Source organism: Protomyctophum parallelum, assembly GCF_964188405.1.
Source record: "Protomyctophum parallelum genome assembly, chromosome: 5".
NCBI lineage: Eukaryota > Metazoa > Chordata > Actinopteri > Myctophiformes > Myctophidae > Protomyctophum > Protomyctophum parallelum.
The window spans coordinates 42,410,939-42,438,742 of NC_139702.1; the positions used below are offsets into that span (position 1 = coordinate 42,410,939).

At 40.6% G+C, this 27,804-nt stretch overlaps 3 protein-coding genes across 5 annotated transcripts in view; all 3 read left to right on the top strand.

Moving 5' to 3' along the window:
• Positions 1-492: 492 nt before the first annotated feature.
• On the top strand, positions 493-6,038 carry synpo2b (synaptopodin 2b; the record flags this gene model as incomplete). The annotated part of the gene is made up of 2 exons (XM_083764494.1): positions 493-1,153; positions 2,325-6,038. The coding sequence occupies 2 exons, from the start codon at positions 493-495 to the stop codon at positions 4,529-4,531; spliced, it is 2,868 nt and encodes a 955-aa protein (XP_083620620.1). The 3' UTR covers positions 4,532-6,038.
• A 4,720-nt stretch (positions 6,039-10,758) lies between these two features.
• On the top strand, positions 10,759-18,372 carry myoz2b (myozenin 2b). Of its 3 annotated transcripts, XM_083765913.1 has the most exons (6): positions 10,767-10,892; positions 11,917-12,027; positions 14,153-14,322; positions 14,811-14,922; positions 16,279-16,432; positions 16,807-18,372. In XM_083765913.1, exons 2-6 carry the CDS (start codon positions 11,952-11,954, stop codon positions 17,030-17,032), a joined length of 738 nt encoding a protein of 245 aa, XP_083622039.1. In that variant the 5' UTR covers positions 10,767-10,892; positions 11,917-11,951; the 3' UTR covers positions 17,033-18,372. The 3 variants fall into 3 exon arrangements, with proteins under 3 accessions (XP_083622040.1, XP_083622039.1, XP_083622041.1); XM_083765914.1 differs by lacking the exon at positions 11,917-12,027 and having other exon boundaries at positions 10,759-10,892; XM_083765915.1 differs by lacking the exon at positions 10,767-10,892 and having other exon boundaries at positions 11,982-12,035.
• A 1,959-nt stretch (positions 18,373-20,331) lies between these two features.
• The window catches only part of usp53b (ubiquitin specific peptidase 53b), a 37,408-nt gene continuing 29,935 nt past the window's right edge, over positions 20,332-27,804 (top strand). Inside the window, exons 1-4 of the mRNA XM_083765268.1 lie at positions 20,332-20,658; positions 23,270-23,467; positions 24,305-24,465; positions 27,637-27,729. Of these exons, the coding sequence (XP_083621394.1) occupies positions 23,368-23,467; positions 24,305-24,465; positions 27,637-27,729 (354 nt within the window). The 5' untranslated portion in view covers positions 20,332-20,658; positions 23,270-23,367. The remainder of the gene's footprint in view (positions 20,659-23,269; positions 23,468-24,304; positions 24,466-27,636; positions 27,730-27,804) is intronic.

Genomic DNA, 27,804 nt, shown 5'->3' on the forward strand with positions numbered 1-27,804 from the left:
CGCCACAGCTCCTTATGAGCTTGTAAATCTGCTATTTTCAGTACGACACTGGTGTGTAACTCAGACAAAATCAGACTTTAGGGTGAGTTAGTCTAAAGCAGTGGTTCCCAAACCTTTTAGCCTGTGACCCAAAAGAGAAATTATACATTCCCCCGGCCCGGACCCAACTTAGTGAAAAGTTTCATGCCGCGTTGTGAACTTGTAGATCTGCTATTTTCGCTACTTCTTAAACATTTGTGTTCTAATTCATGGAATTTCTTAGATTTTTCTTTTATTTATTCAATAAATTACTTATTTAAAATGACTAATTTGGTATTCATTCATGAAAACGTTTTGGGGAATGTCCCGACCCACTGTTCGGGAAACAGTGGTCTACTCTAGTCTAAAGAATGTGTGCAGTGTGTTAACTCATTTGTCTTTATCTCAATAAAGGTTATTTATGAAGCATCCAGGACCTTGTGACAGCCCATCGAGTATTGGAGTCATTTGGAGATGGAACGTGAGGCAGAAGACCCAGAGAACAATGGTCACCTGCTCACTTGCTCAGATTCAGATAGCTCCAAAGAATTGTGTGTGACAGAGTCCCCAGTGCAATCACACTATAGGGAAAGTGAGAGCGATGCAGATTATTCCGACGACCCACAGGTCACTGATATCCCAGAAAGTTATCCAGAGTCCCCAAAATGTCTTCAGTCACAAAGTCTGGTGTCTATATCAGAGCAGCAGGCTCTTTCTGAACAAGGTGGGAGTCAGGAGGATGATTCTTACCATGAAATGGATAACATTCATAACATTGAGTATCCTGACTTCAACACCACGAAAACGACACTGAACTCGCACTCTGCACGTTCTGACCAAGAGCCAAGAGCCTCCTCTCCCTCCGCTGATGGCCGTGGTGACGTGACCCCGGCCTTGACCCTGACCTCAGAACATTGTCAGGGTGACAGCAGGAGGCAGGGTCCTTGCTGGACTGGGGTGAGGGCCAAGGAGAACTGGACGCTTGACTCTCCAGAGGAAGGAGGGTGCAGCGAAGCACCTCCTGCTCCTATCTCCTCTGGAATGTCAAGCGAGGGTGCTGAGCAGGCACAGAAGTGGAACTCGGAGTCTGACACAGATCTGTGCAGACCTGAGAGGCACAGGGCGAGACGAGCACGTAAGTAGTTATATCCTCTAACCTAATTTGTTCAATTGGAGCACACACTTCTGTAGCCAGAAGCTGTGTGCTACTACTCAATGACAGCTATAGTTATTGTCTGATTTGTGTGCATGCTGAATAATGTATTTGTAGATATCCAAAATAAAGTCATTCTGGCACAACATAGCTTTATGTTAAGACTTTAAATATTTAATGTCTCCTCTACAGTAATGCAATTTATAATCTGGCAAATTGGAAGATTATTATAGGATATAATAATAATAATTAGTGCAAAGGACTGTGGGTGCTGGTTATTTTCATACCATAATATGGGGTCTGTTTGCAGTGGACTTACTGGGTGACTTCCCCCATAAGCTTTCATATAGTCAGTGGGACAAGAATAAAATATGACCATGCCTATGATGAGGCTGGCAGAAATGCATTTGACAGACACCAGCATGTGTCCCCCTGGTCTGTCACCCGATCCCTGTTCCACCCCTAAGACTCGACTGCAATGGAAAGTTAGCTGTTCACTTGCCTCATGGAACCCCCTTAAGTTAGCTGTAAGTAAATATGATGCTTTTATTAGTGTGCTTGCATCAGCAAGTATACTTTCAAAATTGTATTTTGTAAAAGTTCACTTATGTAAGAACCATTTAAAATGTTTCTATATTATTATTATTATTATTATTTAATAACAATAACATGGAAACATCTAATAATAATGTTAATAATAATAATGATCATTATTATAACAATAATTATTATTATAACATGTATACCATCCAGCACTGAAGGGACAATAACAGGTAATACATGGCACCTCAGATGTTCTGTGCCATATATACATATAATGTACATGGTAGCCATTTTCTGTTGGTTCACATTGAGTTGGTTCACCATAAACTGCCATGCCTATGTGGAAATTATTATATGATCTAATAATTGAGTTAGAAGAAACCACTAACTAACTACATTAACTACATGAGAACATTGAAGGACACACATTTCTATAATCTGTATCACTATCACATCATTAGTTCAATGTGTTCTAGAAGATGATCAATGTTCTGATGATTCTGAAGTATTTAAGTATTCTTTCTCTCTCTCTCTCTCCCTCTCTCCCTCTCCCTCTCCCTCTCTCTCTCTCTCTCTCTCCATCCCTCCCTCTCTCTCTCTCCTCACTTAGGTCACACCATAAGTGAATCAGAGAAACACATCAAAGAGACCAAGTCTAAATGTAAGCGCATTGCTCTGACTCTGACTGATGCACCAAACCCTCAAAATAAAGGAGCCTTGCTGTTCAACAAACGCCGTCAGAGGGTCAAGAAGTTTACACTCGTTAGTTACGGAACGTGCAGTCTTGACAGCGAAGACCAAACAGAGGAAGACGACACTGAGGAAGTCAGATCAGTCGGGTTGAACTTTGTGGCAACTAGTGATTCTGAGCCAGAGGAGGAGCGCTCTGTTCATCCCCGAGAGCACTTTTTTAATTTGAACTGGGAAGATCTTGAAGAAATGGAGGGACTGACAGAGACAACAGGAAAAGGGGTGATGATGTTTGCCAAGCGTCGTCAAAGGATGGATGAAATTGCATTAGAGAATGAGGAGATAAGACGTAAGGGCTTACCTGTGGATGGGATTATGCCTGAATATATAGATTTAGAGAATGCTTATGACACAGAACTGTACGTGCAATCCACCCATCAACAGAGTCAAAACTACACAGATGAAAGTATCAAGCAAAGCTTTCAATACCAAGAGGATGTTCAACAGATGAACCACTTGTCCAATGTGCCAAGACCCCTGGTGCCAAATAGAACTGCCAAGCCCTTCCTGGGATTTCAAACTCGTGCATCTGCCCCTGTCCAACCTTCCGGTGGCGTTGCTGGCCCGGTGACAAAGAAGCCTGAACTAAAGTTCAAAGTACCTGTGCCCATTAATACAAGTCCACAGGTCTGGTCCCCAACTGGAGATATTATAGCCTCAAGAGATGAGCGCATATCTGTGCCAGCTGTCAAGAGAGGTAACTTACCAGAGTCAAAGCGGCGAGGTACTAATAAAGCCGCCTCAGTCAAAGTCTCAGATCCTTACCTACAAAACAAAGGCGACAGGAGGTCTTATATTGAGCCAGAGGAAGATTTGTTTAGTTTAGGTGCTGAGGCTTGTAATTTCATGCAACCCAGGACTGTCAAACTAAAGAACCCCCCTCCGGTCGCCCCAAAGCCTACCATCTGTCCTCCTTGGTTGAAGAAGAGTCCTCCTCCTGAGCCCTCCTGTCACCCAACAAGAAGTCCACTTTCACCACCTTCTTCCAATCCTGCTGTGCCTCACACTCAGCCCCACCTGATGGCCAACCACTGGGCACCGGTCGACTCCCCTCCCCAGTCTCAACTTCAACCAACTATGACTAACAGGAGTCCACAGCCAGCTCGATCACCTGTGAGTATTGAGGTCCTCAGTTCAACCTACAGCTCACGTCACCCATCCTCACCCTCAAGGATTAAATCATCTGTTAACTCGGGTTCCTCTGGCCCACCGCAACTAGGGAACTCACACGTCCACTCGTTAAAGCCTGCATCTGTGTCTCCAAAGGGTCAGGCCTCTGACAGAGGTATTAGTGATGGTCCACCTCTGAAGGGAAAAGGTGTACAGTTGTTTGCAAAGAGACAATCCCGTATGGAGAAGTTTGTTGTGGATGCTGACACAGTGCAGGCTAACATAAGTCCAGTTCAAATTCAATCATCATCCCCAAACTCTTCACTCCCTAATTCTTGGAGATATTCCTCCAATGTACGTGCACCACCACCTAATTCCTACAATCCCATGCTTGCCCCTTTCTACCCTCCATCAGCAGCTAAACAGCTCCCTTCCACAAGTCCCAAAATTAAGCCCAAAGAGATCAAACAGAAGCCAAAAGCTCCCCCAAAGCACATCGACACTTTAGATGTGATGAGACATCAGCCATACCAGCTGGACTCCTCCCTTTTTAAATATGATGCACTTGCTGCGGACAAAGTTCCAAGCCCCAAATCATCTCCAGCACCAATATCTAAGGTTACTCCAACCCCTAAACGTAGTTCTGTTCATAGCCAGGCAAAAGCATCAACAAAGTTCTCTGGTCAGTTAAGTTCCCAATATTCTTCTACCCTCCAACATGCAAAATCTGCTGAGTCTCTCTCAGTTGACAAGCATCTTGGTGAAATGCCATCGGCTGCTCATCACATAAGCAAAAGTGAAGCAGCAAGTCCCCTATCTTTTGAGGACAGCTTAGCATCTTTTACTCCTGCATCCCTAATTGCTAGAGGTGCACGTCAAATGGCTCCTCGGCCAAAATTCTCTGCTAAAAAGCCAGCAGTAGCAAGCAAACAGTGGAAGCCTGTTTTCCTGCTGTAGTTGTTGCATGATCACACTTTGATAATGCAATAATGAGATGACTGCTGATGGCATGGATGGAAATAAATTGAGAAAAAAGATTCTACAGTTTAATGAGTTCAGGGTTTTTCACTGTCCAACTGTACATTAGGTCACTCTTCCAGAATTATGTTGAGAATTATATAAGTATATAGGCCTAATGTAAATTTATTTTATTTGGCCTGAGTAACTCGGAATGTCTAGACCACAGAAAGAAAATGAATGTGAAAGTATGTTATGGTTTAATTCAACTGTGTATGGAGACAGTTTCATCTAGCTAGAGATTAGCAGGAGAATGTTATGGATGTACAGTAAGTATCAAAGGAAGAAGGCGGAAACATATGTTTTCAAGTTACAGAAATCAAATCTGCACTTTTAATCTCCTACTTTAACCACATGAACCTTCCTAACCATCCCTATTCTGGGGGGGGGGGGGGGGCGAACATTTGGCAAAAATAGCAGATCTACAAGATGCGTTGTGAGTTTGTAGATCAATTATTTTCACCAAAGAGTTTTATTGTAGAGAGAAAACAGGAGGGGCCTACTGTAGGCCCCTGGGGGACTGCAGTTAAGTGCTTATTATTATCATTACTAGGGAGATGCAATAATGTTCAACAAGAAAATGTGAGGCATACTCACATTTTTTATTTATTTAAAGATTTGTCTTGGTAGAGAGACTTGTCCAGGTGTTGGATCTCTACCTACAAACTGCAAATAATTTAGACTATTTTACTTACATTTTATAATTCAGATATAGCGTCTTAATTTGTGATTTCAATGACTACATACATTATTCTTGGTAATAATCAAGTTCATACATACATTTATTTTTATTCTGGCCTCTGATTGTAGGATATTTCCTAAAAATAATTGAAAATATGATTTCCATATTTCTGATTTGAGGACAATGTGTATGTGTATTTCTGGCTAAATTGTATTTGTAATTTAAATGAGTGTGATTGGGGAGATATATGCACTTCTTTTTAGATGCATATAATTTGCAATTCCTTCAGTCTCATTCCAAACTTTTATGGTATAGAAACAACTCAGATAAGTAGCTTTTGTGGTCTTATGCATAGACTCTCACTACTTTCTTTCTTTTTCCTTTATTTATTCAGGGATGCCCATTAAGAGCAAGCTCTCTTTTTCAAGGACGCCCTGATCACAGCATATAAGACACAATACATATATAATGAAAAACAATAACAAACTTTAAATGCAATGTTTATGTGGATTTGTTTTCTCTTAATTGTCAGTTATGGCCAGTCATTTTAATTGTGAGTAAATTCACTGACGACATACATCCAAAGTTCCAAACCATAATTTAAAAACAGGTGTTCAATTGATGGTGTAAATATACCAACACAAAACGAATCCAAGATAAAAATCAGATGTCACTATCCTCCAGTCTGTCTTTCTGACTGATCTTTGTCTATTTCACTTCTTGTACACTGCACAATCACGCTATTAAATATATCCTTTATTCTGACTTGTGCGTTTCCTCTTTTCTGCATGCACCTTTGCTGTATCTTTCTCTACTGTGGTCTCATTCACTCATTTCTACACAGCACTCACTCATTCATTATTATTGCACAACTAATACATTTCCATATTTGCTTGTAGACTCCCCCATGCCTTCTGCAATAGCATCAAACATCATTCCCAGGATATTTAAAAATATTGTAAATATTGTTGAAGGCAAACACAATTCCAACTCTCCTATTCTTTCTGATTAATTGGAGTGATGAGAGTCTATCCTAGCATGCCCACCAGGCCACTGTGTGAAAGCTTGCTTTTACAATAGGAACCATGTGAAATCATACTGAATAATGATGTTGCACATAAAATATTTATAAATGTTTGTGTTGACCACCATAAGAATTTAAAGGGATATTTCACTTTCCAAAAAACTTTTGGTCATTTGATCGTCTACTCAAGCTTATGTAAACACCCCAGCTAGTTTTGAAGTTGCTCGATTCAGTATTTAATTATTTGATATTCATTTTAGCTGCCCAGCCCCCTTCCTATACAAACCCATTGTAACTTCTAACTCCATTTTAAACATGATAGATACATCGGAAACCCCCAACCTTTTTTCTGGTGACTGATACTGCCCAATACGTGAGGGGCTGTGATTTACTGTTTTCATTTATTTTTAATAATTGTTTTGGAAAAAAATGAGGCAACGCTGAAGGAGACTAAAGAATCAAAACAAATTATTAAAAATAAATAAATAAAAACATTAAATGAAAAACCACAGCCCCCTCACGTATTGGGAGGGCAGTATCAGTCACCTGATAAAAGGTTGGGGTGTTTTCGATGAATCTATCATGGTTAAAATGGAGGTTGAAGTTATAATGGGTTTGTATAGGAAGGGGGGGGGGGGGGAGTTAAAATGAATATCAAATATCTAATTATTGAACTATTGTAACTTAAAAACTGTCTGGGGTGTTCACATAAGCCTGAGTAGACGATGAAATGACCAAAAGATTTTTTGACGGTTGCTGGTAAGCTAAAACAAAACAAAGTGTGCAGAAATGGTTTCGATATATTGCTTATCTTTCACTATATATATATATATATATATTTATTTATTTTTTGCGGCTTACGCCTTTTATTGATTTTTGAAGGGACAGACAGTAGGCTGACAGGAAACGGGAGAGAGATGGGGGGATGACATGCAGTAAAGGCCGTGTCTGGTCCGGGAGTCGAACCCGCGGCACACTGCGACTGGATTACCAGTCCGGTGCCCAGACCGTTACGCTACGGCCTGGGCCATCTTTCACTATATTGTACTATTTATTTCCAATCTTAAGTTTCTCAAAAGCTGAACAGGTACATTTTGATATCGAGTTTATATTCATTGTCATTAGCATCAATATGATAATGCACACTATTTAGGGCATACACTAAGCTACAAACCATTTAGGAAATATGAAAATTGATTAACCACTTCACCACTTTTTAACCTATCTTCATATAATATGTTATATGTCCTCACTAATAATCATGATTTTTTTTTTGCTGTGGGCAGTTTAGAAAACGTCCTCCAGTGACATCATCGATGGGGAATACAAGCTAATAGAAACTGCAGGCTTTCTAATCCTGAAAAGTTGCAATGCGAAAATGGAAGCCATCGTTCTCACAATAATGAATATCTAAACATTTTTGTGAAAAATATATTGTTTAAAAAAATCTGCCTAATGATGATGTCACTGGAGGACGGTTTCTAAACTGCCCACAGCCCTCCTATGAGACACAGTCTGAGTAGAAAGAAATTGTGCCATTTTTATCATGATTATTAGTGAGGACCTATTATATGAAGATAGGTTGAAAAGTGGTGAAGTGGTCCTTTAAGTGGTTTACACATTGTGAATTGCAACAAATACATTTTCTGCAGGTGCCTTATGAACGTTTTTAAGCCATTGAAAATCTTTCACACAAAAAACACAAATATGTATTCGTAGGATGTTGTGATACCAGATGGTGGCAGCAAAGGCTGCAACATTAGTGTCTCATCAATCATATAGCATGTGGATTTCTTTCAGGGATTTGACAGGAGATATTCCCTGAGCCTACCCAGAAGGCTGCATTCTGTGTCCTCTCAAACATCCATGTCCCCTGTAAGCACACCTGGATTCCGGCCATCACTTGCACCACCTACACAGCGGCAAACATCTAGGCAAGAAAATACCTTCAAGCCTCCTTCGCCCTGGGAGGCAGCGTGCATCAGCCCTATTGGTTCAGTTGATGGTGCCTTTGCATTCCAGAGCCTCCAGTCTTCGATTGCCTCTAATGTCAAAGCTGCTAGCCAGCGGAGATCTCTGCCAGAGCCTCCACCTGAATGGAAACGCAGGGTGTCACTGGATGTACCCGCTGTTGGCAGAGGGCCTTATGGTGCAGCCCCGGCTTTTCAGAAGCCATCTATAAGCATTACCTTTCCATCAGAGAAACCAGCTTTGTATGGGCCTCCCTTTAGGCCAGCCCAGCCTCTCACGTCTGTTAATAAGGTACACATTCGACATAATGATAATGGGACATGGTTCTAGTACGTAAAGTACTAGTACAAAGTACTCTAGCTCCCTTGCTCAAAGAATGTATAGTGACACCAGATAGTCAAATATACGGTAGGATACACAATTGATATGAAAGTAAGTGACACATACAGTATGTATTAGGAATGGCCAAGTAAACTATGTTAACCCTGCAAGATTTAAACATGCAGCTGCTTTATATAGAATCCTACTGGTGTTGATGTGGACTGCATCGTTGGCATTGTTAGGTTTGTTAGGTTTATATGAATAGTAATTATCTTTTTTAATGTCCAATCCACATTGTGATTGTTAATTTGAAAAGCCAAATTGTGTGTGTGCGTGCATGTGGATGGGGGGGTGGGGGGGGGGGACCCAGAACCCAGAACCCAGAACCCAGAACTCGTTTGAATATATGAACATAACAAATTATGTACAGTTTGGGTAATGTGATTTAATAGATTTTGAGGTGTAGGCTACTTAGTCTGGGGCTGGGGGAGGGAGTTAACGGATGAGCTTGGGAAGTTGGGATGGGCACAAAATTAATGTTATTATTAGGCAGGTGGTCTAAGAAGCATTCCCTGGGGGGGGGATAGATAGATAGATAGATAGATAGATATCTGGGGGGGGGCAGCCTCAACCCCCCCCCCCCTCCTCACTTGTACTGGTTTCTCACTTGTACTGTAATATATACATTGAAAGTGTATGTTGTCACTATTTTTCTAAATAGCAACTATAGCTCATTTAGCAATGTGTGATTTAGTCGAAGGTGAACTGAATGTATGCAGAGGTTGCAAGATATGTGCAGAATGTTTGGTAGACTGATTTCTTAAAAGTGTTTTGGAGGTGATTCTTAAATATTTGACATATGACTAATATTTTACTATATAACAATATTGTATATTTTATTCACCTCAGCCATTATAGATGTTGCTTATCATGAATTTTCACTGTACTAGTATCATTATAGCATATATGATAATTAATAGTACTGCGTTGGGACTAAGTTACATATAATTGTATAGTACTGTGTTTCACTTGTAGTACTGTAGGTTATTTTTGGCACCTTCTGTTGACAGATAATTGCAAACAACTACCTATAGGAAGTCACAGAGCTTTTGTATACTTTGCACACTCTCCGCAGAAATTATCTATCTTGAAGTGACTGTTGTCTGAAGCTATGCACACATGATTTACAAAAGTTTAAGGTTTTAAAAATGGTCAGTTATTCAATGGATAAGCCCGGCATGGGTATGCATGTGATATACACTATTCATGATGGCACAAAGTGTGTCTTTTCAGTGTTTGTTACTTTATTATTATTATTATTATTATTTAGAGTCCAAATTTTAGACCACAGGTCAAAGTAAAAGTGAGAAGCATGACCATTTTTCCAAATCACCAGGCACAACTGAAACATAGAGGTGGACTGTTTGATTGTATGAAATATTATTGTATTGCACTTTATAAACAGAGTGAAATAAAACAAATAAATACCCTACAATAGTATAAAATGCTTAAATGCTTATATTTCCCCTTCATCTGAAGAGCAGACCAAGTACAGAGTCAAAAGTATAAGATTGTCTAAGTATAAAGCTATAAAGCTAAACATTTCGATTGTATACACTATGTACAGTAGTAGGGGTCCCACCCTGCTTCATCTCTCTCTCAGCTAAGGGATCTTTACTTTGGCCTGAAACATGTTGAAGACACCTGCATTATTATAGAATAAAGTGATATGGTTTTGGTTAGTGATGCAACTTGCTTGGGGCAATGATCTTCGAACTGTCAGAATTAAAACATTGTAGGGAGGGATGGATTTGCGAGTTATGTCCTTAAGTCGGTAATCGTGGGTACATTAACGCAACTTAACTGAAGAGACAAACACAAGATGAGGTTATGCCCACTGTGAACGTGGCACCTCTCTGCGTGCTCATATCAGCAAAATAAAGGTGACACAAGGGGGGCCGGGGCATGTCCTCTTTAAGGATTTAAAAGGTTAGGTAAATGAATGTGTTCCTGGAGGGCTTCCCTAGTGCCTTTGGACATGGGTGTTGTTCCTTCTCTCAGTATAGCTATCATTGTCCATTGGCGTTTGTGAGTGGCGTTGAGTGTTTGGCAGGTTAAATTTAGCCTATTGATGTAAGCTACATTCCTCTGACAACAGGCACAGAGACACACACACTCTCACAGTTTGGCTTTAGTGTCTGGTAGTGTGAAGAGCAGGGAAGATCATACTACCTAGGTTGACCCCTGAGCCCTCCTTGCCTCCCCTCAAGGATACAGGTTACATACTAGGGACTCCATCACAGGTAAGGTCTAGCCTCATGCACCTTACATTTTGAAGTATAGAATATCAATACAAATATCTATATACATTATACACTTATATGTATATATATATATATATTTGTGTAACTTTCAGGGCCATTATAACCACTTGAACTCCAGCATCCCTATTTTGGAGGGAAAGGCAAAAATAGCTAATCTACAAGCTCACAACGGGGAGTGTCGCGGCGATGCAACTCATCCGTTAGAAGAATAGAGAGTTTAAGTGAAATTACTGTATGCTGCACATTCATGATTATTACTGCTTTGAAGGTTCTTTGTTAGGATAAATTCCTTCTTTCAAACAGAAAATGCATTATGCATTTAAAGGCTATGTAAAACAATAAGTTCCTTATTCGAATGATTGGATTAGATTAGTTTTCTTATGCTCAATGGAGGCAGTTTATTTAGTTTTAACGTGGTCATTTATAATCACTGACAGTGATTTACTGTGCAAATGATCACTTAAAATGTTAAAATGTGATTATTGAATACTGTACCAATATTGTACAGATTGTTGTCTTGAGAGGTAGACAGTAATCAATGTTTCTACCGGTATATGTATCAGTATCGCCTAAACTCAAATTCAGCACTGTAAAAGAACGTTTTATATCATTCATTTATTTATTTTGAACAGCTGGAACAAATTTTTATCCTTTATTCACAAAGAATGTTTGTCTCTGAAATAATAAATAGTCAACAAAAACTCCTAGGAAAATAACATAGCCCAGTGCTGACTGTTTGGGTATTCCATACAAAACAAGCAAACAAGCAAACAAATAAGCAAACAAACAAGCAAACAAACAAACAAACAAACAAACAAAAAAAATAAGAACATTTCTAACATTCAGTGTGCTGTATTTACTACAAATTTTTATTTGGCTACAAGGATAAAAGGCACTGACACCTGAATAAACATTCATTGGGAGTAAACTACAACCCTAAAGAATCCCTCAAGTTCATGTTAGACAGTCACTGTACTATACTGTGTCCTTCATTTGTTTCCAGTACGCCTGTGTTCTGCCACCTTTCCAAAAGCCACAATGTCACAATTTTGTACAATGCCGACCGGAGAGAGGAAGATGCATGCCGCAGCTATTTGCAGAGAAGTCCAACAAGGTACCAATGTATGACCTTAGAGCTCTGACATGGAACAATAAACAGAACATACAGTATCGCCACTGTTGGACAGAAACCTTGTATGTCCAAATGTCAACTTTTAATGTTTTTGTTGTTGTTGTTGTCATTTAATGCTCTACTTCATCATACCGTACAAGAGTGTCAAGCATGAGTAGTGAAAATAGCTGATTTACGACGTGTCACATCACAATGCATTGTGCGTTTGTAGATTAGCGCTTTTCAGTCGTGGAAAGTAACTGAGTACATTTACTTAAGTACTGTACTTGAGTACAATTTTGAGGTATGTGTACTTTACTTGACTAATTCTAATTTCTACATTTTCAAAATGGATTTTTTTTAAATGGGACATTCTGCATACAGTAGTTAGCTCTTTTACAATTTCTGAACTTTTTTCCCCTCCATTTCCTGAAAAGCAACGTTTTGGACATACAAGGTTTTCACCCAGACACCGATGATATGACCTAGAGCTCCCGTGTGCAACAATAAACAGAAGCACAATGCCGCTGGGACGCATCCATTTTGATCTTGGTGCAAAATGTCAGGGCTATATTCACTGGCACTTGCCATAAATAAGCTAATAGGATGATTTACAACCTATGGCGACTAGTCCTTTGTAGTTGTCCTTTTCAAAAGGCTATTTCTGGGTGGGCGGGTCAGCGGCCCGGAGTGGGTAGCAGACAGAAAGGAAGGCGTGCGGGCCAACTGTGTAGCTGTTGGATATTGTGACGGTCTGTGACAGCTGTGGTGGTACATTCTGTCTATAGTTGTTTGAGAAATATCATGGTCATCCAATAGTGATGCACCAAAGACTGTGCAGACGCTTATTTCAATCTCATATCGAGAAGATCAAGGTATATATTAGGTAGATATTAGGTTATTTTGAAGCTGCTAGCAGTGTGAAGACACTATAAGACCACTGTGACAGAACTCTTATTTTCCATGGGTGCTTTGATTTTTTTCCATTCCAATATTCAACCCATATATTCATTTTAGGATTTCACTTTTCTTTATATTCTTATTTAACTTTATGAATATTGAACGTGATAGGCAATACTTCTAATGATTTTGGTTTGGGAGTGTGTGGTGACTCAGCCAGTTGGTCCACGTACTCAAGTACTCAACCCCAGTACTTGAGTACTCCTATAGTCAAATATTACTCAATAAAGTGGAGGTTTCTCTATCAAATTTGTACTTTAGTGAGTACTGAGCTTTTTAGATCTGCTATTTTCATCCTCCAAAAATACTCAAAAGATTTAATTAAGTACAGTACTCAAGCAAATTTACTTACAGTAGTTACTGTCCACCACCACACAGGCCAGGTGCCCCTTGTAAGCCACGAGGACCCGAGTTCATATCTGTCTCCAGTGGTGGAAAAAGTACTCACTTATTTTTGTACTTAAGTGAAAGCATTAATACTGCAATGTAGAACTACTTTGTAGTAAAAGGCCAGAATTCAAAAGTACAAAAATATTGGTATCAAGATGTACTTTAAGGTACCAAAAGTAGAAAGTACTCATTGTGCAGTCCCATTTCAAGTTTTCAAATAACCGATCTACAAGCTCACAATGCGTCGCATCGCGACACATTGTGAGCTTTAAATCGGTTATTTTGGAATGACCGAAATGTAGGGCTGAAGTGGTATGTTTTGTAATAACAATCTAAATCTAAAAAGTAACTAGTAACTAAAGTTTTCAAATAAGTGTAGAGTAAAAGTACAATATTTGTATCCAAGATGTAGTGGAGTAGAAGTAAAAGTATTGGAAATTGGAAATACTCAAGTAAAGTACAAATACCACAAAACTTTACACCACTGTCTGTCTCTGTCATTGTCGATCCCCTCTACTGTATATGCCTTTGGTTCCCCTGTCTCTAAAAACAAACAAAAAACAAAACAAAAACATTTTGGTTTGTGCCACTGCTGGATAATGTTGTCATATATATTTCCATGGTGCTGTTACGAAAAGGTTTACTACAGCTATGTATTGTGCAAATAATACCTCTTTCTTTGGTGCACCCAAAGGATCTTTTCATAATACACTGGAGGAAGAAGGATCTTTATCTAAAACTATGAAGTATATTATTCTTTACCCCTTTTGTCTGCCAGGGGACGCCGTAATGGATCTGGGAAAGAAGCTCAGTACTCCAAAAGACATCATGCTTGAAGAGTTGTCGTTGCTCTCCAACAGAGGTTCCCGTCTTTTCAAAATGCGCCAGAGAAGATCTGAGAAATACACATTTGAAAGTATCCAAAATGAGGCAAATACACAGCTCAATGTAAGTCATGTTTGATTGTATGTATGTTGGATGTTTAAATATCCTAATATTGAATACTATCTAATGTCACCTATTGACATTAACATTTATTGTATTTATTTTAGATTTGCAGGTGTGTTGACTGCATGGAATATTTTCCCCATATTACATGTAAATCGGAAAATTGTGCTCTTGGAAAAAGAACACTTCATAAGATAGGAGGAGTCGAGGAGACCTGCCTAATGCCCATTGCCCTCACACTCTTATACTCAGTGAGAGGCTACCCAGGCACTTTGCTACATACTTCCTCTCTTGCTTATCAGTCTATGAAGGAGTGTGTGCGCGTGCGCTCGTGTGCGTGTGTGTGTGTGTTCATCATGGTGGATACATGCATGTGCAAATGTATGCATACAATATAATTACAAAGGATGCATTATTTAACTCAGTAACCCACATTTAAGAAAATTATTGTGAAGCACATGTTTAAGAGCCCCACACCTGTTTTGCAGAATGTTGTATTAACTGAGAATGCAGAAAGTGTCGAAAATAAGGAGGATGATGGAAAAACACCCCCCAACACACCAGCCTCTGGGAACACTAATCCAGATGGTAGTGCCTCAGGTACGTATGCTATATAACATGTAAAAGATATTTAGCTTTAAAAGTGTATTAATATATTACTCATTACGTATTACTAATTATAGTATTCTTGCAGTGATTAAACATTTCATGTTCTGCTCTGTGATGTGGATAAAACCTTCCTTGCAAATGTCTTAAATAAAACTTAAATAAAAGCTACCAGTTATATAATGCTCTCATGTTAATAATAAATAGCAGGTGTCAAACAGTCATGAGAACTTATATTAGCTCATGGCAGCATGACATTTCACTAGGATGGTACAAAGCATTTAATCTAATTGGCAATGATATGACTACTTTCTCATGCTAGCAAAAGTGTATGGCTTGTCAAACATTCAAAGAAATAGTTGAAAAGCATCTGCTTTCAATCCCGTTCAGAGTGATCTACTATAGTCACTAGGGAATCCCAGGAGATGTTCTTGCTGAGTCCCCTTACACATCCTATGATGAGCACACACTTAGAGTATGCTCTATTTTAAGACATCAGATAGTAATGTTGGACACTGTTCTCCAGTTGCTGTTCATAGTAGTTTCCTAAGTTTCCCGTGATTAGGTAATACTGTCAGGTTATGCTGTTTGATATTTTTAAATACCTCCCTATTGACCTATTTACAAGGCGATCATTTTGCTCTGTATATTATACCAGTAAGACGCCCTGAGGGCTTTAGGGCGAGGTCGCATGCACGCATCCGCCTGGGTGACGGCAGACTGCTGGGCTGACGCTTTGGCATGGGGGGTCAGATCAACATATGGAATGAATTATGTACTGGCCATATATGGAGTGTGTCTCGTATGTACAGGGTTTGATGAGGTCAGATCAACATATGGAATGTCAGAACAGGTCAACTCCATATATGGAGATCTAAGGGTGGCAGCGGGGGCAGTGTTGAGTGTACAGAGTTTGATGAGGGCCCGGTAGGGCCGGGCCTTAATTTTCAGGGCTGTTGAATGGACAGGTATGAGTCAAAAGGGAGACATCGAAGAGGAAGGACAGGTGGGGAGGATCAACATATGGAATAACATATGAGAGGTCAGCTCCATATATAGAGATCTAAGGGTTTGAGGTCAGATGTAGAGTTGCTGGCCGGCTCTATATATGCAGATCTAGGTGATGGTCCAGTCTTCTCCATGTATGGCTATCCAGGGTTTGATTTAGGTCAGTGTTGTGATCTTCATATATGGAGGCGTGACACAACCTACTGACGGACGGACATGCTTTGCTAGTTTTCATAGTAATGTGCGACCTAAATTCGCAACAACTGAGAATTGAGAAACTCAACCCCTCCGAGTGAGATCAAAATGCTCACCTTGTTAATATGCCCAATTTGTCTTTTCAAGATGCGTCTGCTGAGAAGCTGAACAGTGTGATCAAGATCTACTCCCCATGGGAGCAGGCTATCATAAGTGACCCTGCCCTGGCTGAAACTCTGAATGTTGGAATGGCTGAGCCTGAGCCTAAAGCTGAGCTTCCGGACTATAAATGCTTTAACAGGTGAGACTATTTTGTTACTTTGTTTAACCACTTGAACCCTATACTTTAGTTGGCTGTGCCCCCCCAGCCAGGGGTCCCCTCCTTTGTTCCCTTCCCTACACCAATCTCTTCGCCAAAAATAGACAATCTAGAAGCTCACAAAGGGTCACAACTTTTTGTGAGCTTGATGTTCGCCTATTATGACATGGGTTGCTAGGGTTCATGTAGTTAAACTTAGATACAAGATATTTATTGTCATATGCACAGTAAAACCACAGGTTCGTGCGTGCGTGCGCGCGTGTGTGTGTGAGTGTGTGTGTGTGTGTGTGTGTGTGTGTGGCTGTGTGCGTGTGTATGTGTGATGACTGCATTCACACACGTCATGTCATTTTCAGGGTTGCCACACCATTTGGTGGTTTTGACAAAGCTCCTCGAGGAATCACATTCAAACTCCCTGAGGTGGACCTGAGTCCCCCTCAGTACCCAGAACTCCAGGACCCAGGTTTGAAGCGGCCCACCTTCAACCGGACAGCTATGGGATGGATATCTGATGGAAAAACTCTTATTCTACCCACTGTATCCCTGGAGCCTGAGGCGATCCCTGAGTCGGATGACCTCTAGTCTAGATTAACAGGATGGAAACTGTCAACATTCGTGGTTATAATAACCTATTGGTCGTTGCTTGCGACAGAGGTCATATACTAGTCCAGATTTAATTTGCACTTGGTTTCCGACTGATCTTATAAATCCATTCAGTCTGATAGCACAAAATGCTAGAAATTATTTTGGGTAATTAAAAAACAACCTACGCAAAGGCCACAGTATTAGTTTTGAAGAGTATACAATGGTAACCAATGTGGCCATGTCACTTCAGTATAAAGTCCTAAGCAGTATTGTGTCACTTCACTTGCAATGAACAATAAGGAGCAATGTGGGCTTTTGTGCTTCAGCTGATGCATTTCCTGTATCTTTGCTCAACAATAACCTGTGTGTTGCTTTTCAAAAATGTTGTGGGGTAGAGACAATAAAATGTGAGCAACATTCAGAAATAGGATTGTTCAAGACGGTTGAAATATTTGCATGGCACTGATCAGCGTGTAAATACAGAATGTGCATGATTTCATCATGACATGATTTGAGAGACATCTCACTACTTAAAATGTAATGTACAAGGGGGAATAATAGTTTGAGTGCCTCAAGTCACCATTGACAGTATTAAGGATACCAGATTAAAGTCTATTTAATATTTAAAGACAAAAATAAATAGACCGTTGAACCCAGATTCCACATGACTGCACTGGTTACATAATAAGGCAGGTAAACAGAATAAGGTGCGTTCATAATGATATTCTCAAAGTGACAGAATTCAAATGTCTTGATACAATCAAGAAAAAACATGGCTGACAACAAAGTATTGGCCTAGTCTAGATTATGGATAATGGAAATGGCCAGTGAATTTTTCACAGGAAGTAGTTTTTTATTATTATTATTATTTATGAAGAAAATAATATTTATTATCATGTCATCTCACGTTTCTAGATCATAAAAAAGCCACTTATGCCCAAATAATTTGTTCTCAACAGGACACAATGCGACACCTTGTGAGATTTCAGCTACATTTTTAACAATGGCATTTTTATATATTCTTTGAATTTTGGGGGATTTGGAAAATGTTGCCCAAAACATGGACACCAGGTTGAAAGTGCTTAGAGAGACTGCAATCTGGCAGGGGTAGGGGATTCTCCCAATAGAGTCCAAAAAACCCAGACTATCTGTGATGTCATGTACCAGATAATGTAATTGTTTCATTCACAATGAGTAGGCCTATAATAGGTAAGTAATGTTATGGACGTCACACACTATGTTGGTGGACTCCAATAGGAATGGTTTTATATTCTTACACTAAATGCTCTTTTTCATAGTTCTACAAGCTCTCACCCATCCCGAAAATAAAAACATGAACGGAACATAAATCTCCTCTTTTCTTTGATGACTGATGGCACTGTACTGACATATGGTATAATACAATAAACTTTAAAAATAAAGGGCAATTACAATGACAAACTGTAGTGTTTCAAAATAAGGCAGCTTTCCTCCTCCACTGCAGCACCATGTCCAGCTCTCTCATCCCTCGTCTATCAAAAGACTTCACACTTGGAAAAGCGCTATAAAAATTAAATTAATTCACTCACTCAACAGTCTCCTAAGAGAGACAAACTTTTACTATAACTAGCAGGCTGTTTGATTTGTATGTCTGAGACACAGACAAAAGGCAATATTTTGATCCAAGACTATCTCTAAAACTAGTCGCCAGATTGAGTTGCCTGGGTTTTGGTGGCCCCCATGGCCTTTATCTGAATTGTATTCCTTTTTCAATGTGTATATCAATTGCAAGTATTATTAATATTATTATTATTATTTCTTATTTTTGCATACATCCAGATCACTGTGACCATTCAGTCAAAATGCAGTTAGAAGTGTTCTGGAAAATGTGTTGTAATGTGGTGGAAAGCATGGGTATTGAAGGGGTGGGCACTGCATGGTTAAACTAAAGAGAGGGTGCCAAAGAACGTGTTTCAACAAATCTGGCAAGAGCTTCAGTGCTCAGAATTATCACACAAAAAAAACACATGAGAGAACGGGGAGGCATTTTTTAACAAGGGTCTTCCATATCAGAATTCATAATGTGTAGCACACATTACATTCCTAACTAAGCAACAACACGCTCGCGCGCACACACACGCACGCACGCACACGCGCACACACACACACACACACACACACACACACACACACACACACACACACGGTAGTGTAAATAATCTGCCAGGTTTCACTTGACACTATATTTACAGAAAGTAAGAATAGCAGCAGCAGCGCAGCACTGCAGCAGATAAACACAGACTAGTGTGTGTGTGGTGGTGAACTGATGTGACTGATGGATGATGGTAAACTGAAAGCATAACTACATCTGATTATGAAACCAAGCCCAAGGCATTTCTTCTCTCATCATTATAACAAGTAAAGTTAGAGGTCTGACCTTCTGCCTCTCTGGCACAGTACTGCACTGGAACTCAATCGCCACGTTTCTCTGAACTACAGCCTTAGAAGACTACAGCAATGCCCTTTAGGCAACACTAGGGGCGGACTTTGACCTCTCTCTCTCAAGTACCAAAACATCTAATCCGAGTCGGACATCCTACTGTAGCTACTGCATATGGACCACCAGCTGGACCACAGGACCAGTGTTCCGGTAGGTTAGAATAATTTTAACACGCTCGTCAAGTGGACCTTACTAATAATTTTACTTCCGCTCGTGGAACTTCAAAATAAACCAACAATTACTAAGTCGATCAAGTCAATAAGCACATTTAGTTCCTAATAATTATTGTATCCCACTTTTTATATTGGAGTTTTATTATTGGAGTAAATATAACTCAATCACAAACAGAAATTAATATTATTCAATACAAATGTAATTGACATCTCCATGATTTTTTATTATTGTTATTTAGGCTTACCCGAAGCTATCATGTATTAGGGGAGAAGTTCTGCGCAGTTATATATTTAATTGATTGAAATGTTTATTCACATATAAATGGGTTCATTTCAAAACGAAGGCACAAGACAATACAAAAACTGCTACAGGATTTTTTATTGTAGAGTAGACTCTTTAAGAGTAGACTAGATGAGAAACCTGTTAGGCTATTCGTGTTAGCCGAGCCCGCAACAGCAGTACATATTTAGTCAACGATCATAACATTACTCTTATTGTGAAGCAAACCAAGAGGAAGTAATATAATTATGCAGGTGCGTTTGACGGGCGCGTTGAAATCATTTAAAGTGACGGAACAGTCTGGCTGGACATGCCAGAGCAGTCCCGTTGTGCAGGACGGCTTTTAATCGTTATAATGGTGGCCACTGCGTCTTTCTGGTAGCATCTGCAATTCTGCATCATTCCTGCTGGTAGTAAAAGAGTGCCGAGGTAGGCGATACATGAGTGAGTATTTGTAACGTTATCGGAGGACTGGGGAGGAACAGGCACGCGCGTATCTATACTGTATGGGCAGGCTATCCACGCCACGCGCACTAAACGTCTGACCATATCTGCAGCGATTTTAGACCATTTATTTACTGTTAAAGGTTGGGGTAGATCAGTGTGGCTGGTGTTGACACAATAAGCTGCTTGGCCGAACACATCATACACCAGAGGCCAGCCAGGAGGCAGATCTCTCCACTCATACAAGGTGAGTGTCTCGGCCATGTTATTTTTTTTGTTGCAATAACAGGCTTTTATCCAGACTGACCATGACCGCAAGTTGCGGCATATTTGGGCTACTGTAGTGAAGTGGTTTCTCCCCGCGCGCATGCGCAAAGACTGATCCACAACAAGCGTTGCTGCGACCCATGGTTGCGACTTGTTGGCTTATAGATCTCTTCTTTTTGACACGCGCACTTGTCTGTAGGCTGTAGCAGCGTGTCTCACAGCATAAATGTAATAATAAATAACAAATAAATCCATATAATATAATGTAATAGTAATTTATATTATAGGCCTACACATTACACAGGAGGAGGACTGGAATGAGTGAGATCTCTTTCTCAAACTTCAAGAATCTAACTTCCCAATGAGTATCAATAATCCATCCTCTTGGTAAACTAGTATTATTAGTATTGACACAAAAGCAACTGCTTTTCAGCGTAAACAAACAGCTAAGTCTGAATGGTTGTTAAAAGAACTATAGGACAAGGCAGGCAGGATCAATGTTCGTACTGTTTTTAGAAACCTTTAATTGTAGTAGGCCTAGTTGTTGAAGTAATTCTATGTGATAAGTTATTCAGTGAGTGAGTTTGTTTTCTACAGGTCAAGGAGGTGGTATATGAAGTGATCGAGTTTTCTGTTGTTTAGGGGTATAAGGAAGTGTTGTATGTTGTTATCTTAATGTAACATTCTCTTCAGTTAATCATAACTATCAAGTCAGACTCATCATTCTGAACAGTAAACGCAAAACTCACACTTAAAGCTTCAAATACACATTTTAATTGACAATGAGTGCTAAGTCTACTCTTAATGTTTTGATCAGGTCTTTAGTGTAGAGTAGACCTACATTTATTGTCATTTTCACATTTAATTTACACATTGGACCTCCATTATAAGTCTGTATTTTCTCATTCACTGCAAGTGTGCATATCACGTTCTGTAGCCTACATAGAGCAGATTACATTACTGATACAGATTGATTGATTGATTGAAATATTTATTAACAGTTTGTAGAATTACAGTACATTTCAAGCACAAACTCAATACAAAGACTGTTAACTGTGAGTGGACGACCCAATTAAGCATTACACTTGTTTACAACAGGGTCCACATTGTTCAATTCATCAAAACATTTAGAGACATACAAATAGACACTTCTATGTAGTTAAAGAACAGAACAGGAATTCATCATATAGGAAGCAAAAAGGGAAAAGATACATATACAGTGAGGGGAAAGGGGGAGCGGGCGGTGGGGGGGATTCAGATTTTACAGAGGCCAGTTTCCAATTGCAGCCATCCGTAGGTGCCCTTTGAGAGCGGTTTTGAAGGAGTCAAGGGATTCACATGTCTTAATGACTGTTGGTAGGGCGTTCCACATTTTGGTGGCATAGGAGCGAAAATAATTTAGTCCCTTGTTTGTGCCGAATCTGGGTTGTACATGGTTTGTTGCACTCCCTCTGGTGTTGTGGGTGTGGACTTCGTTTACATTAAGGAAGTATTTAGACAGGTACATGGGTATCTTAGTGGTGTATCGAATCTTGTGGACCAGACCCATTGCAAGATGCTGTACTCTGTCGTCGACCCTAAACCTTCGGGGGGTGAGGCCAAGTAGGAGCCTGACCAGTTTGGTTTGGAGCCTTGTTTTAAGGGCCTTTGAGGTGCTGTGGTACCAAGAGGTGGATGCATAGTCAAAGAAACCTTGTACGAGGGCTCCTGTTAAGGTCTTCAAGGTGTTTTTGTTGACCAGTGAGGAGATCCTGTAAAGGAATCTTGTTCTTTGATTGACTTTTTTGATTATGTTGGTGGCCATTTTATCACCGGAAAGATTGGCCTCCAGGATGGAACCTAGGTAGGTAATTTCATCTTTCCGTGTGATAATGTCACCCACTCTAACCAAGAAGCCATCTGCCTTGCTGAGATTACTATTTGATCCGAAGAGAATGGATTCAGTTTTTCCCAGGTGTAAGGATAGTTTGTTATCAGTGAGCCAGGTGCAGATTCTACCGAGTTCAGAGCTGAGGGTCTTTTCAACCTGCAGTTTGTTCCAGTTTCATGTTGCAAAGGCAGTTATGGTATTTACCACTTAAACCAGATTTTTACTTTGTGACACAACAGTGTAGCATAACAAAAATATTTTTTTTGGAAGGAAAACATAATAATTGAAAATGTAGTTTGTCTAATGACATGCCCAAAATATGGATGCCAGATTGAAAGTCACAAGTGCAGTTGCGTGCACAGATAGACACTAGGTGGCACTAGAGCACCTGCCCTTTTGCCCTCTGGACAGCAATGTGCCCTTTTGCAAGTTCGTTTTTTGGTACAGTTTATTAATTTATTTTTTGTTTTGTACAGCGTACAGTATGTGTCACATGGTGACATCGATCAATTCTGGATTAAAAGCTTCTAATATATTATCTATGCCCCAAAATCGATATAAATCTCACACACTATTAAGGCAGATTCCATGTGCCGTACAAGGTGCCCTTTTTTCACTTGAGCACCTGCCCCTCAAAAAGTGGTTACATATTAAAGGGCATTTTAATCAAATGGAAATACACCAATACTACACAATAATCTCACTTCTTTTTGTTTTCTAGATCGTGTCCCTTTGTCTCTAAATGCACAGTAGTGCCAGGATAAAGATGCCCTGTGGCTGATTGTGTCAATACTCTTCAATGAAGAACTCCGGAGGTGTATGGGGATGAGATGGGTGGCGCCCATGGCCAGACCACAGTACCAGCTCCTCGCATCCCCCACCATGTCCGGCTGCAAGTCTCCCCACATCTCTGGAGAAGGTACAGCAATTCTTCTGGCACCTGACCAGATAAGTCATTTGGATTGGTAACTTAATGAAAACGGTGTCTAAGCTGAAGTGTGATGTCATCCAGATCTGCTTAACGGGAACGCTGCCACATACCAGTATAGGCCAAGATAGGAAATCGCATTTTCAGTCAAACACACTGTGGAAAAATATGCAGGTGTACATTTTATTTTCTACTTTTGAAGTTTCATAACAATAGGTCAGCTACAGTTCTGTTCAGATCAACAGTATTTACAACAGGGGATCTCCCCTGAATATATAGCTATTTAACACTTATTTTAGCTGAACAATATCATATGCACCACTTTTAACCCATTCAAACCGGGAAAGTCATTTTAGACTTGCCGTGGCTATTTAAAATAGCAGATATTCAAGCTCACAGCGTGTCACTTTGTGCTGCACTGCGAGCTTGTACATCTGCTATTTTTGAACATTTAAAAAAGAATCTTGAAAGCCTTTGAAAAGTGTAGAATAATTTTGAATTAAGAAAAGCTTTGAGAATGATTTTAGAAGGCATTTGTAGAATTGGCCTCAGGTCTCGATGCGTATTTAACTTCTTTTTCATGAAATCCCCCACTGCCAAGGACGTTTTTAACTTTTTTTAAAAGGGGCATTAATTGATTTTTGAACAATTGATTCATTATAATCATGAATTACCGCAAATCTTACAACTCTCGTTCAAAAACATAGAACGAGTCTATGGTGGCACTAGCTGAACTATCGCTCCTGCCATTTGGCAATGGTTGAGTTAATAATATACCCCAAAACTCATTGAAAACATGTATAAGAAGGTGATTCTCTCTCTCGTCAGGCACAGGGTCCAACTCAATGGCATGGGTGAAGATGTTCAAAAAGCCTGGAGGGGGGTTGAAGAAGTCCTATCAGCCTGGGAGCATGCTGTCACTGGCTCTCACCAAAGGTCTGCTGAATGAGCCCGGCCAGAACAGCTGCTTCCTCAACAGTGCTGTTCAGGTGAGCTTCAGTGCATGCCTGGGCCGTAAGACCTCAAATCAATATGTCGCAGTTATTTCAAACTGCCTTGATTTTGATAAATGAACGATTACTTAAAAAAAATCTATTACAAGCTCACAACATGTCACATTGCAACACATTGTGAGTGTGTAGATCACAATGCACATGTTTTTAGTGTTGATTCGTTGATACAGTATATACAATTGTATTTGTCTTTTAAAAAACTATACAAGAAACCTTCATGATTCTTTTATTAACCTACAGTACATGACCAGTATTAAGTTAGGTTTAGATATTTTTGGGGTTAATTGCCCAGTCCTACTTCAGTTACTCAAATTGAATATCAGCTATTTTCACCAATCCGACATATGAGAAGGAGGTCTTTATTTTGAAGAACAAATCAACAAGAAAAAAATGCAAATATAATATAATTGAAATTATATTTTTTATTCAACTAAACCGAGGTGTGATTATTCACTTAATTCTGTATTATAGTGGTGGCATACAGTTGAAAATAGCTTATATTCAATGCGTAGAGTTTGATAAAAAAAAAAAAAGTGTTAAGGCAATTAACCCTAAAAATAATGCACATTATATTATTATTATCTGCTTTTTCCAATGTGTACAAAAAAACAATACACTGTATAAAATAAAATAAAACGGCTATTAAAGACCATACAACTATTATACACAACAACAAAAAAAGCTGTGAAAAAACAATGGAGCGATGTGAGGGCATTAACATTACAGTTGAGTTGGCCTTGATTAAGAACAAGCTGCAAACCCTCGAAGATCTGGTGCAGTACAGACAGGGGCAGTTTGGAAAAGCAATGGAGAGTATTGCAAACATGGAAGAGAGCCTAAGGGGGTACGTAGATCTCAGAATGAGGGAGATGGAAACTCTCATCGACAACTCTATTGAACAGTCACAGAAAAAGTGTTTCATGAGGGTAGATGAGAGATGGAACGGGAAGGCGTCGGAAATAAAAATGGCCGGAACCGATACGCTATCTAACCCTCACGGTCGGACCCTCAGCAGGCCTACTCCCTGTTGTCAGGCCTCCAATGGCCTGCCCTCCAGCACCAAGAAGGCTGAATCGCAATGTAGGGACAAGGGGCCCAAGAACATGCCAGGGAGAGGAGCTCGGGTCGCACCCACGTGTGTCAAACTGGTGCAGCACGTCAACGGGAAGTTGCCACCATCGAGAGTCGGTGGTGGTGCCACCCTAGGGCCTCGGGGCCAAGGTGACCCACCTGAGGTGGAATACCTGTCCCAGAAGTGGCCGGCAGAGGTAACTCTGCGTGGCCTAAACGAGGCTCAGCATGCGGATCCTAAGCTTGGAAGTCTACTGGGAGGTCTAGTCTAGTCCGACCCACGAACCCGTCTCGGTGGGTATGAGGAGGTCCAGGGAATCCTATATCGGAGGCGGCCGACCAGAGACTCTGGACGGAAGCTTCAGGTGGTGGAGCCAGAAAGCCTGATCCGCTGTTTCCTGGAACACTTCCACGACCGCCGGACGAGGGGTCATCCAGGTAGACTAAAGACTCTCCTTAGGATCCTCGAGGTGGCCTGGTGGTCGTCAGTCCGCAGAGACGTGTGGGAGTACGTTACGAGGTGCCACGTTTGTCAGCAGGGCAGGCCAGGTAACTGTAAGCCGTCCGTGATGTTACAGTCTACTCAGGGAGACCGGGCAGGGCAAGGTCTTGGGGTCGACCCGACGGGGCCGATCTCGAGAGGTGGAGAAGGAAGCGCCATGCTGCTGGTCACCATTGGCTACAACAACGAGTGGGCCATGGTCAAAAAAGTTGGACGAAGGTGGGGGAGGGGGGGTGTCTCCCAGGCCAGAGAAGCCAAATATGTTAGAGCCTGGCAGAGACGTGCGCAGTCCCAGCCAGACGCTTTGGTCGGGCCGAGAGCGCAACCTTTTGAAGCATGCTCGTCAAAGCTAGTGCCCCCGAAGTGGTCAGGTTCAGCTAGATGACGAGGCAGATAGGGCCTTTAGTTATACCTTTTGAATTGGAAGGAACCAGAAATCTTTTAATGTGGTCAACCTCAACCCCTCCTTTGGGAGGACTTGGAGAATTAGCTTCCAGCTGGGGGGGGGGGGGACTGTGACAAAATGCACATTATATTATTATTATCTGCTTTTTCCAATGTGTGTGATTGTATACGTGTGATCTGAATACATGCGAAACCCTGTGATATGTGCACTTCCAATTCATGTGGGAGGTAATGGGCCTGATTAGCATGACAGTGATTGCTGCCACAAGTGTGTTGTATTGCCCGATTGATTGATTTAGTTAATAAATACGTGAGTTTCATTGAGCTAAAAACCTGCCGATCCCGTCTTTTTCCTTTAGTTAATAGTCTCCCTTTCTAAACAAAAGGCCGATTGTTACACTGGTCATGTACTGTAATAATATTCACTTTATATTAACCAATAAGGCGCCCTGAAGGCGAGAGGCGAGGTCGTGTGCATGAATCTGCCTTGGTGACGGCAGACTGCTGGGCGAGTGCTGGCGCTTTGGCATGGGGGGTCAGATCAACATATGGAATGTCAGAACAGGTCAGCTCCATATATGGAGATCTAAGGGTGGCAGTGGGGGCAGTGTCTTGTATGCGGGCCGTCTAGAGTTTGAATGGACAGTCAGGTATCAGTCAAAAGGGAGACATCGAAGAAGGTGGACGGGTGGAGAGGATCAACATGGAATTTCAGGTCAGCTCCATATATGGTGATCTAAGGGTTTGAGGTCAGATGTAGAGTTACTGGCTGGCTCCATATATGCAGATCTAGGTGATGATCCAGTCTTCTCTATATATGGCTATCCAGGGTTTAATCAGGTCAGTGTTGTGATCTTCATATATGGAGATGGCCATATATGGTGGCGTGACGTGTCACGATGTGTGACCACAAATGGAGGCGTGATGTCACGAGGCGTGACCATAAATTATATGGAGGCGTGACCGACCGACCGACGGGAGATGCAGGTTTTCATAGTAAACTATATATAAATATCATGTTTGACAAGTCAGAACAGTTAGCCATTTTTATTTTATTTTTTTCATTTTCTCCCCATCCCCCCCCGCCCCCCCTCCACAGTTATCGTTGTCATAATTTTCTTCCGTAAAGACAATACAAAATATGTCAATAAAATACCAAACCTTTACAGGTGCTGTGGCAGCTGGACATATTCAGGAGAAGTCTGAGGCAGCTTCCAGGTCACTTCTGTCTGGGTGATGCTTGCATTTTCTGCGCTCTAAAGGTTGGTATTCAGTGTGCACAGTAGGGTTGTCACAATTATTACATAACGGTTTAATCACAATTATTTGAGATAATC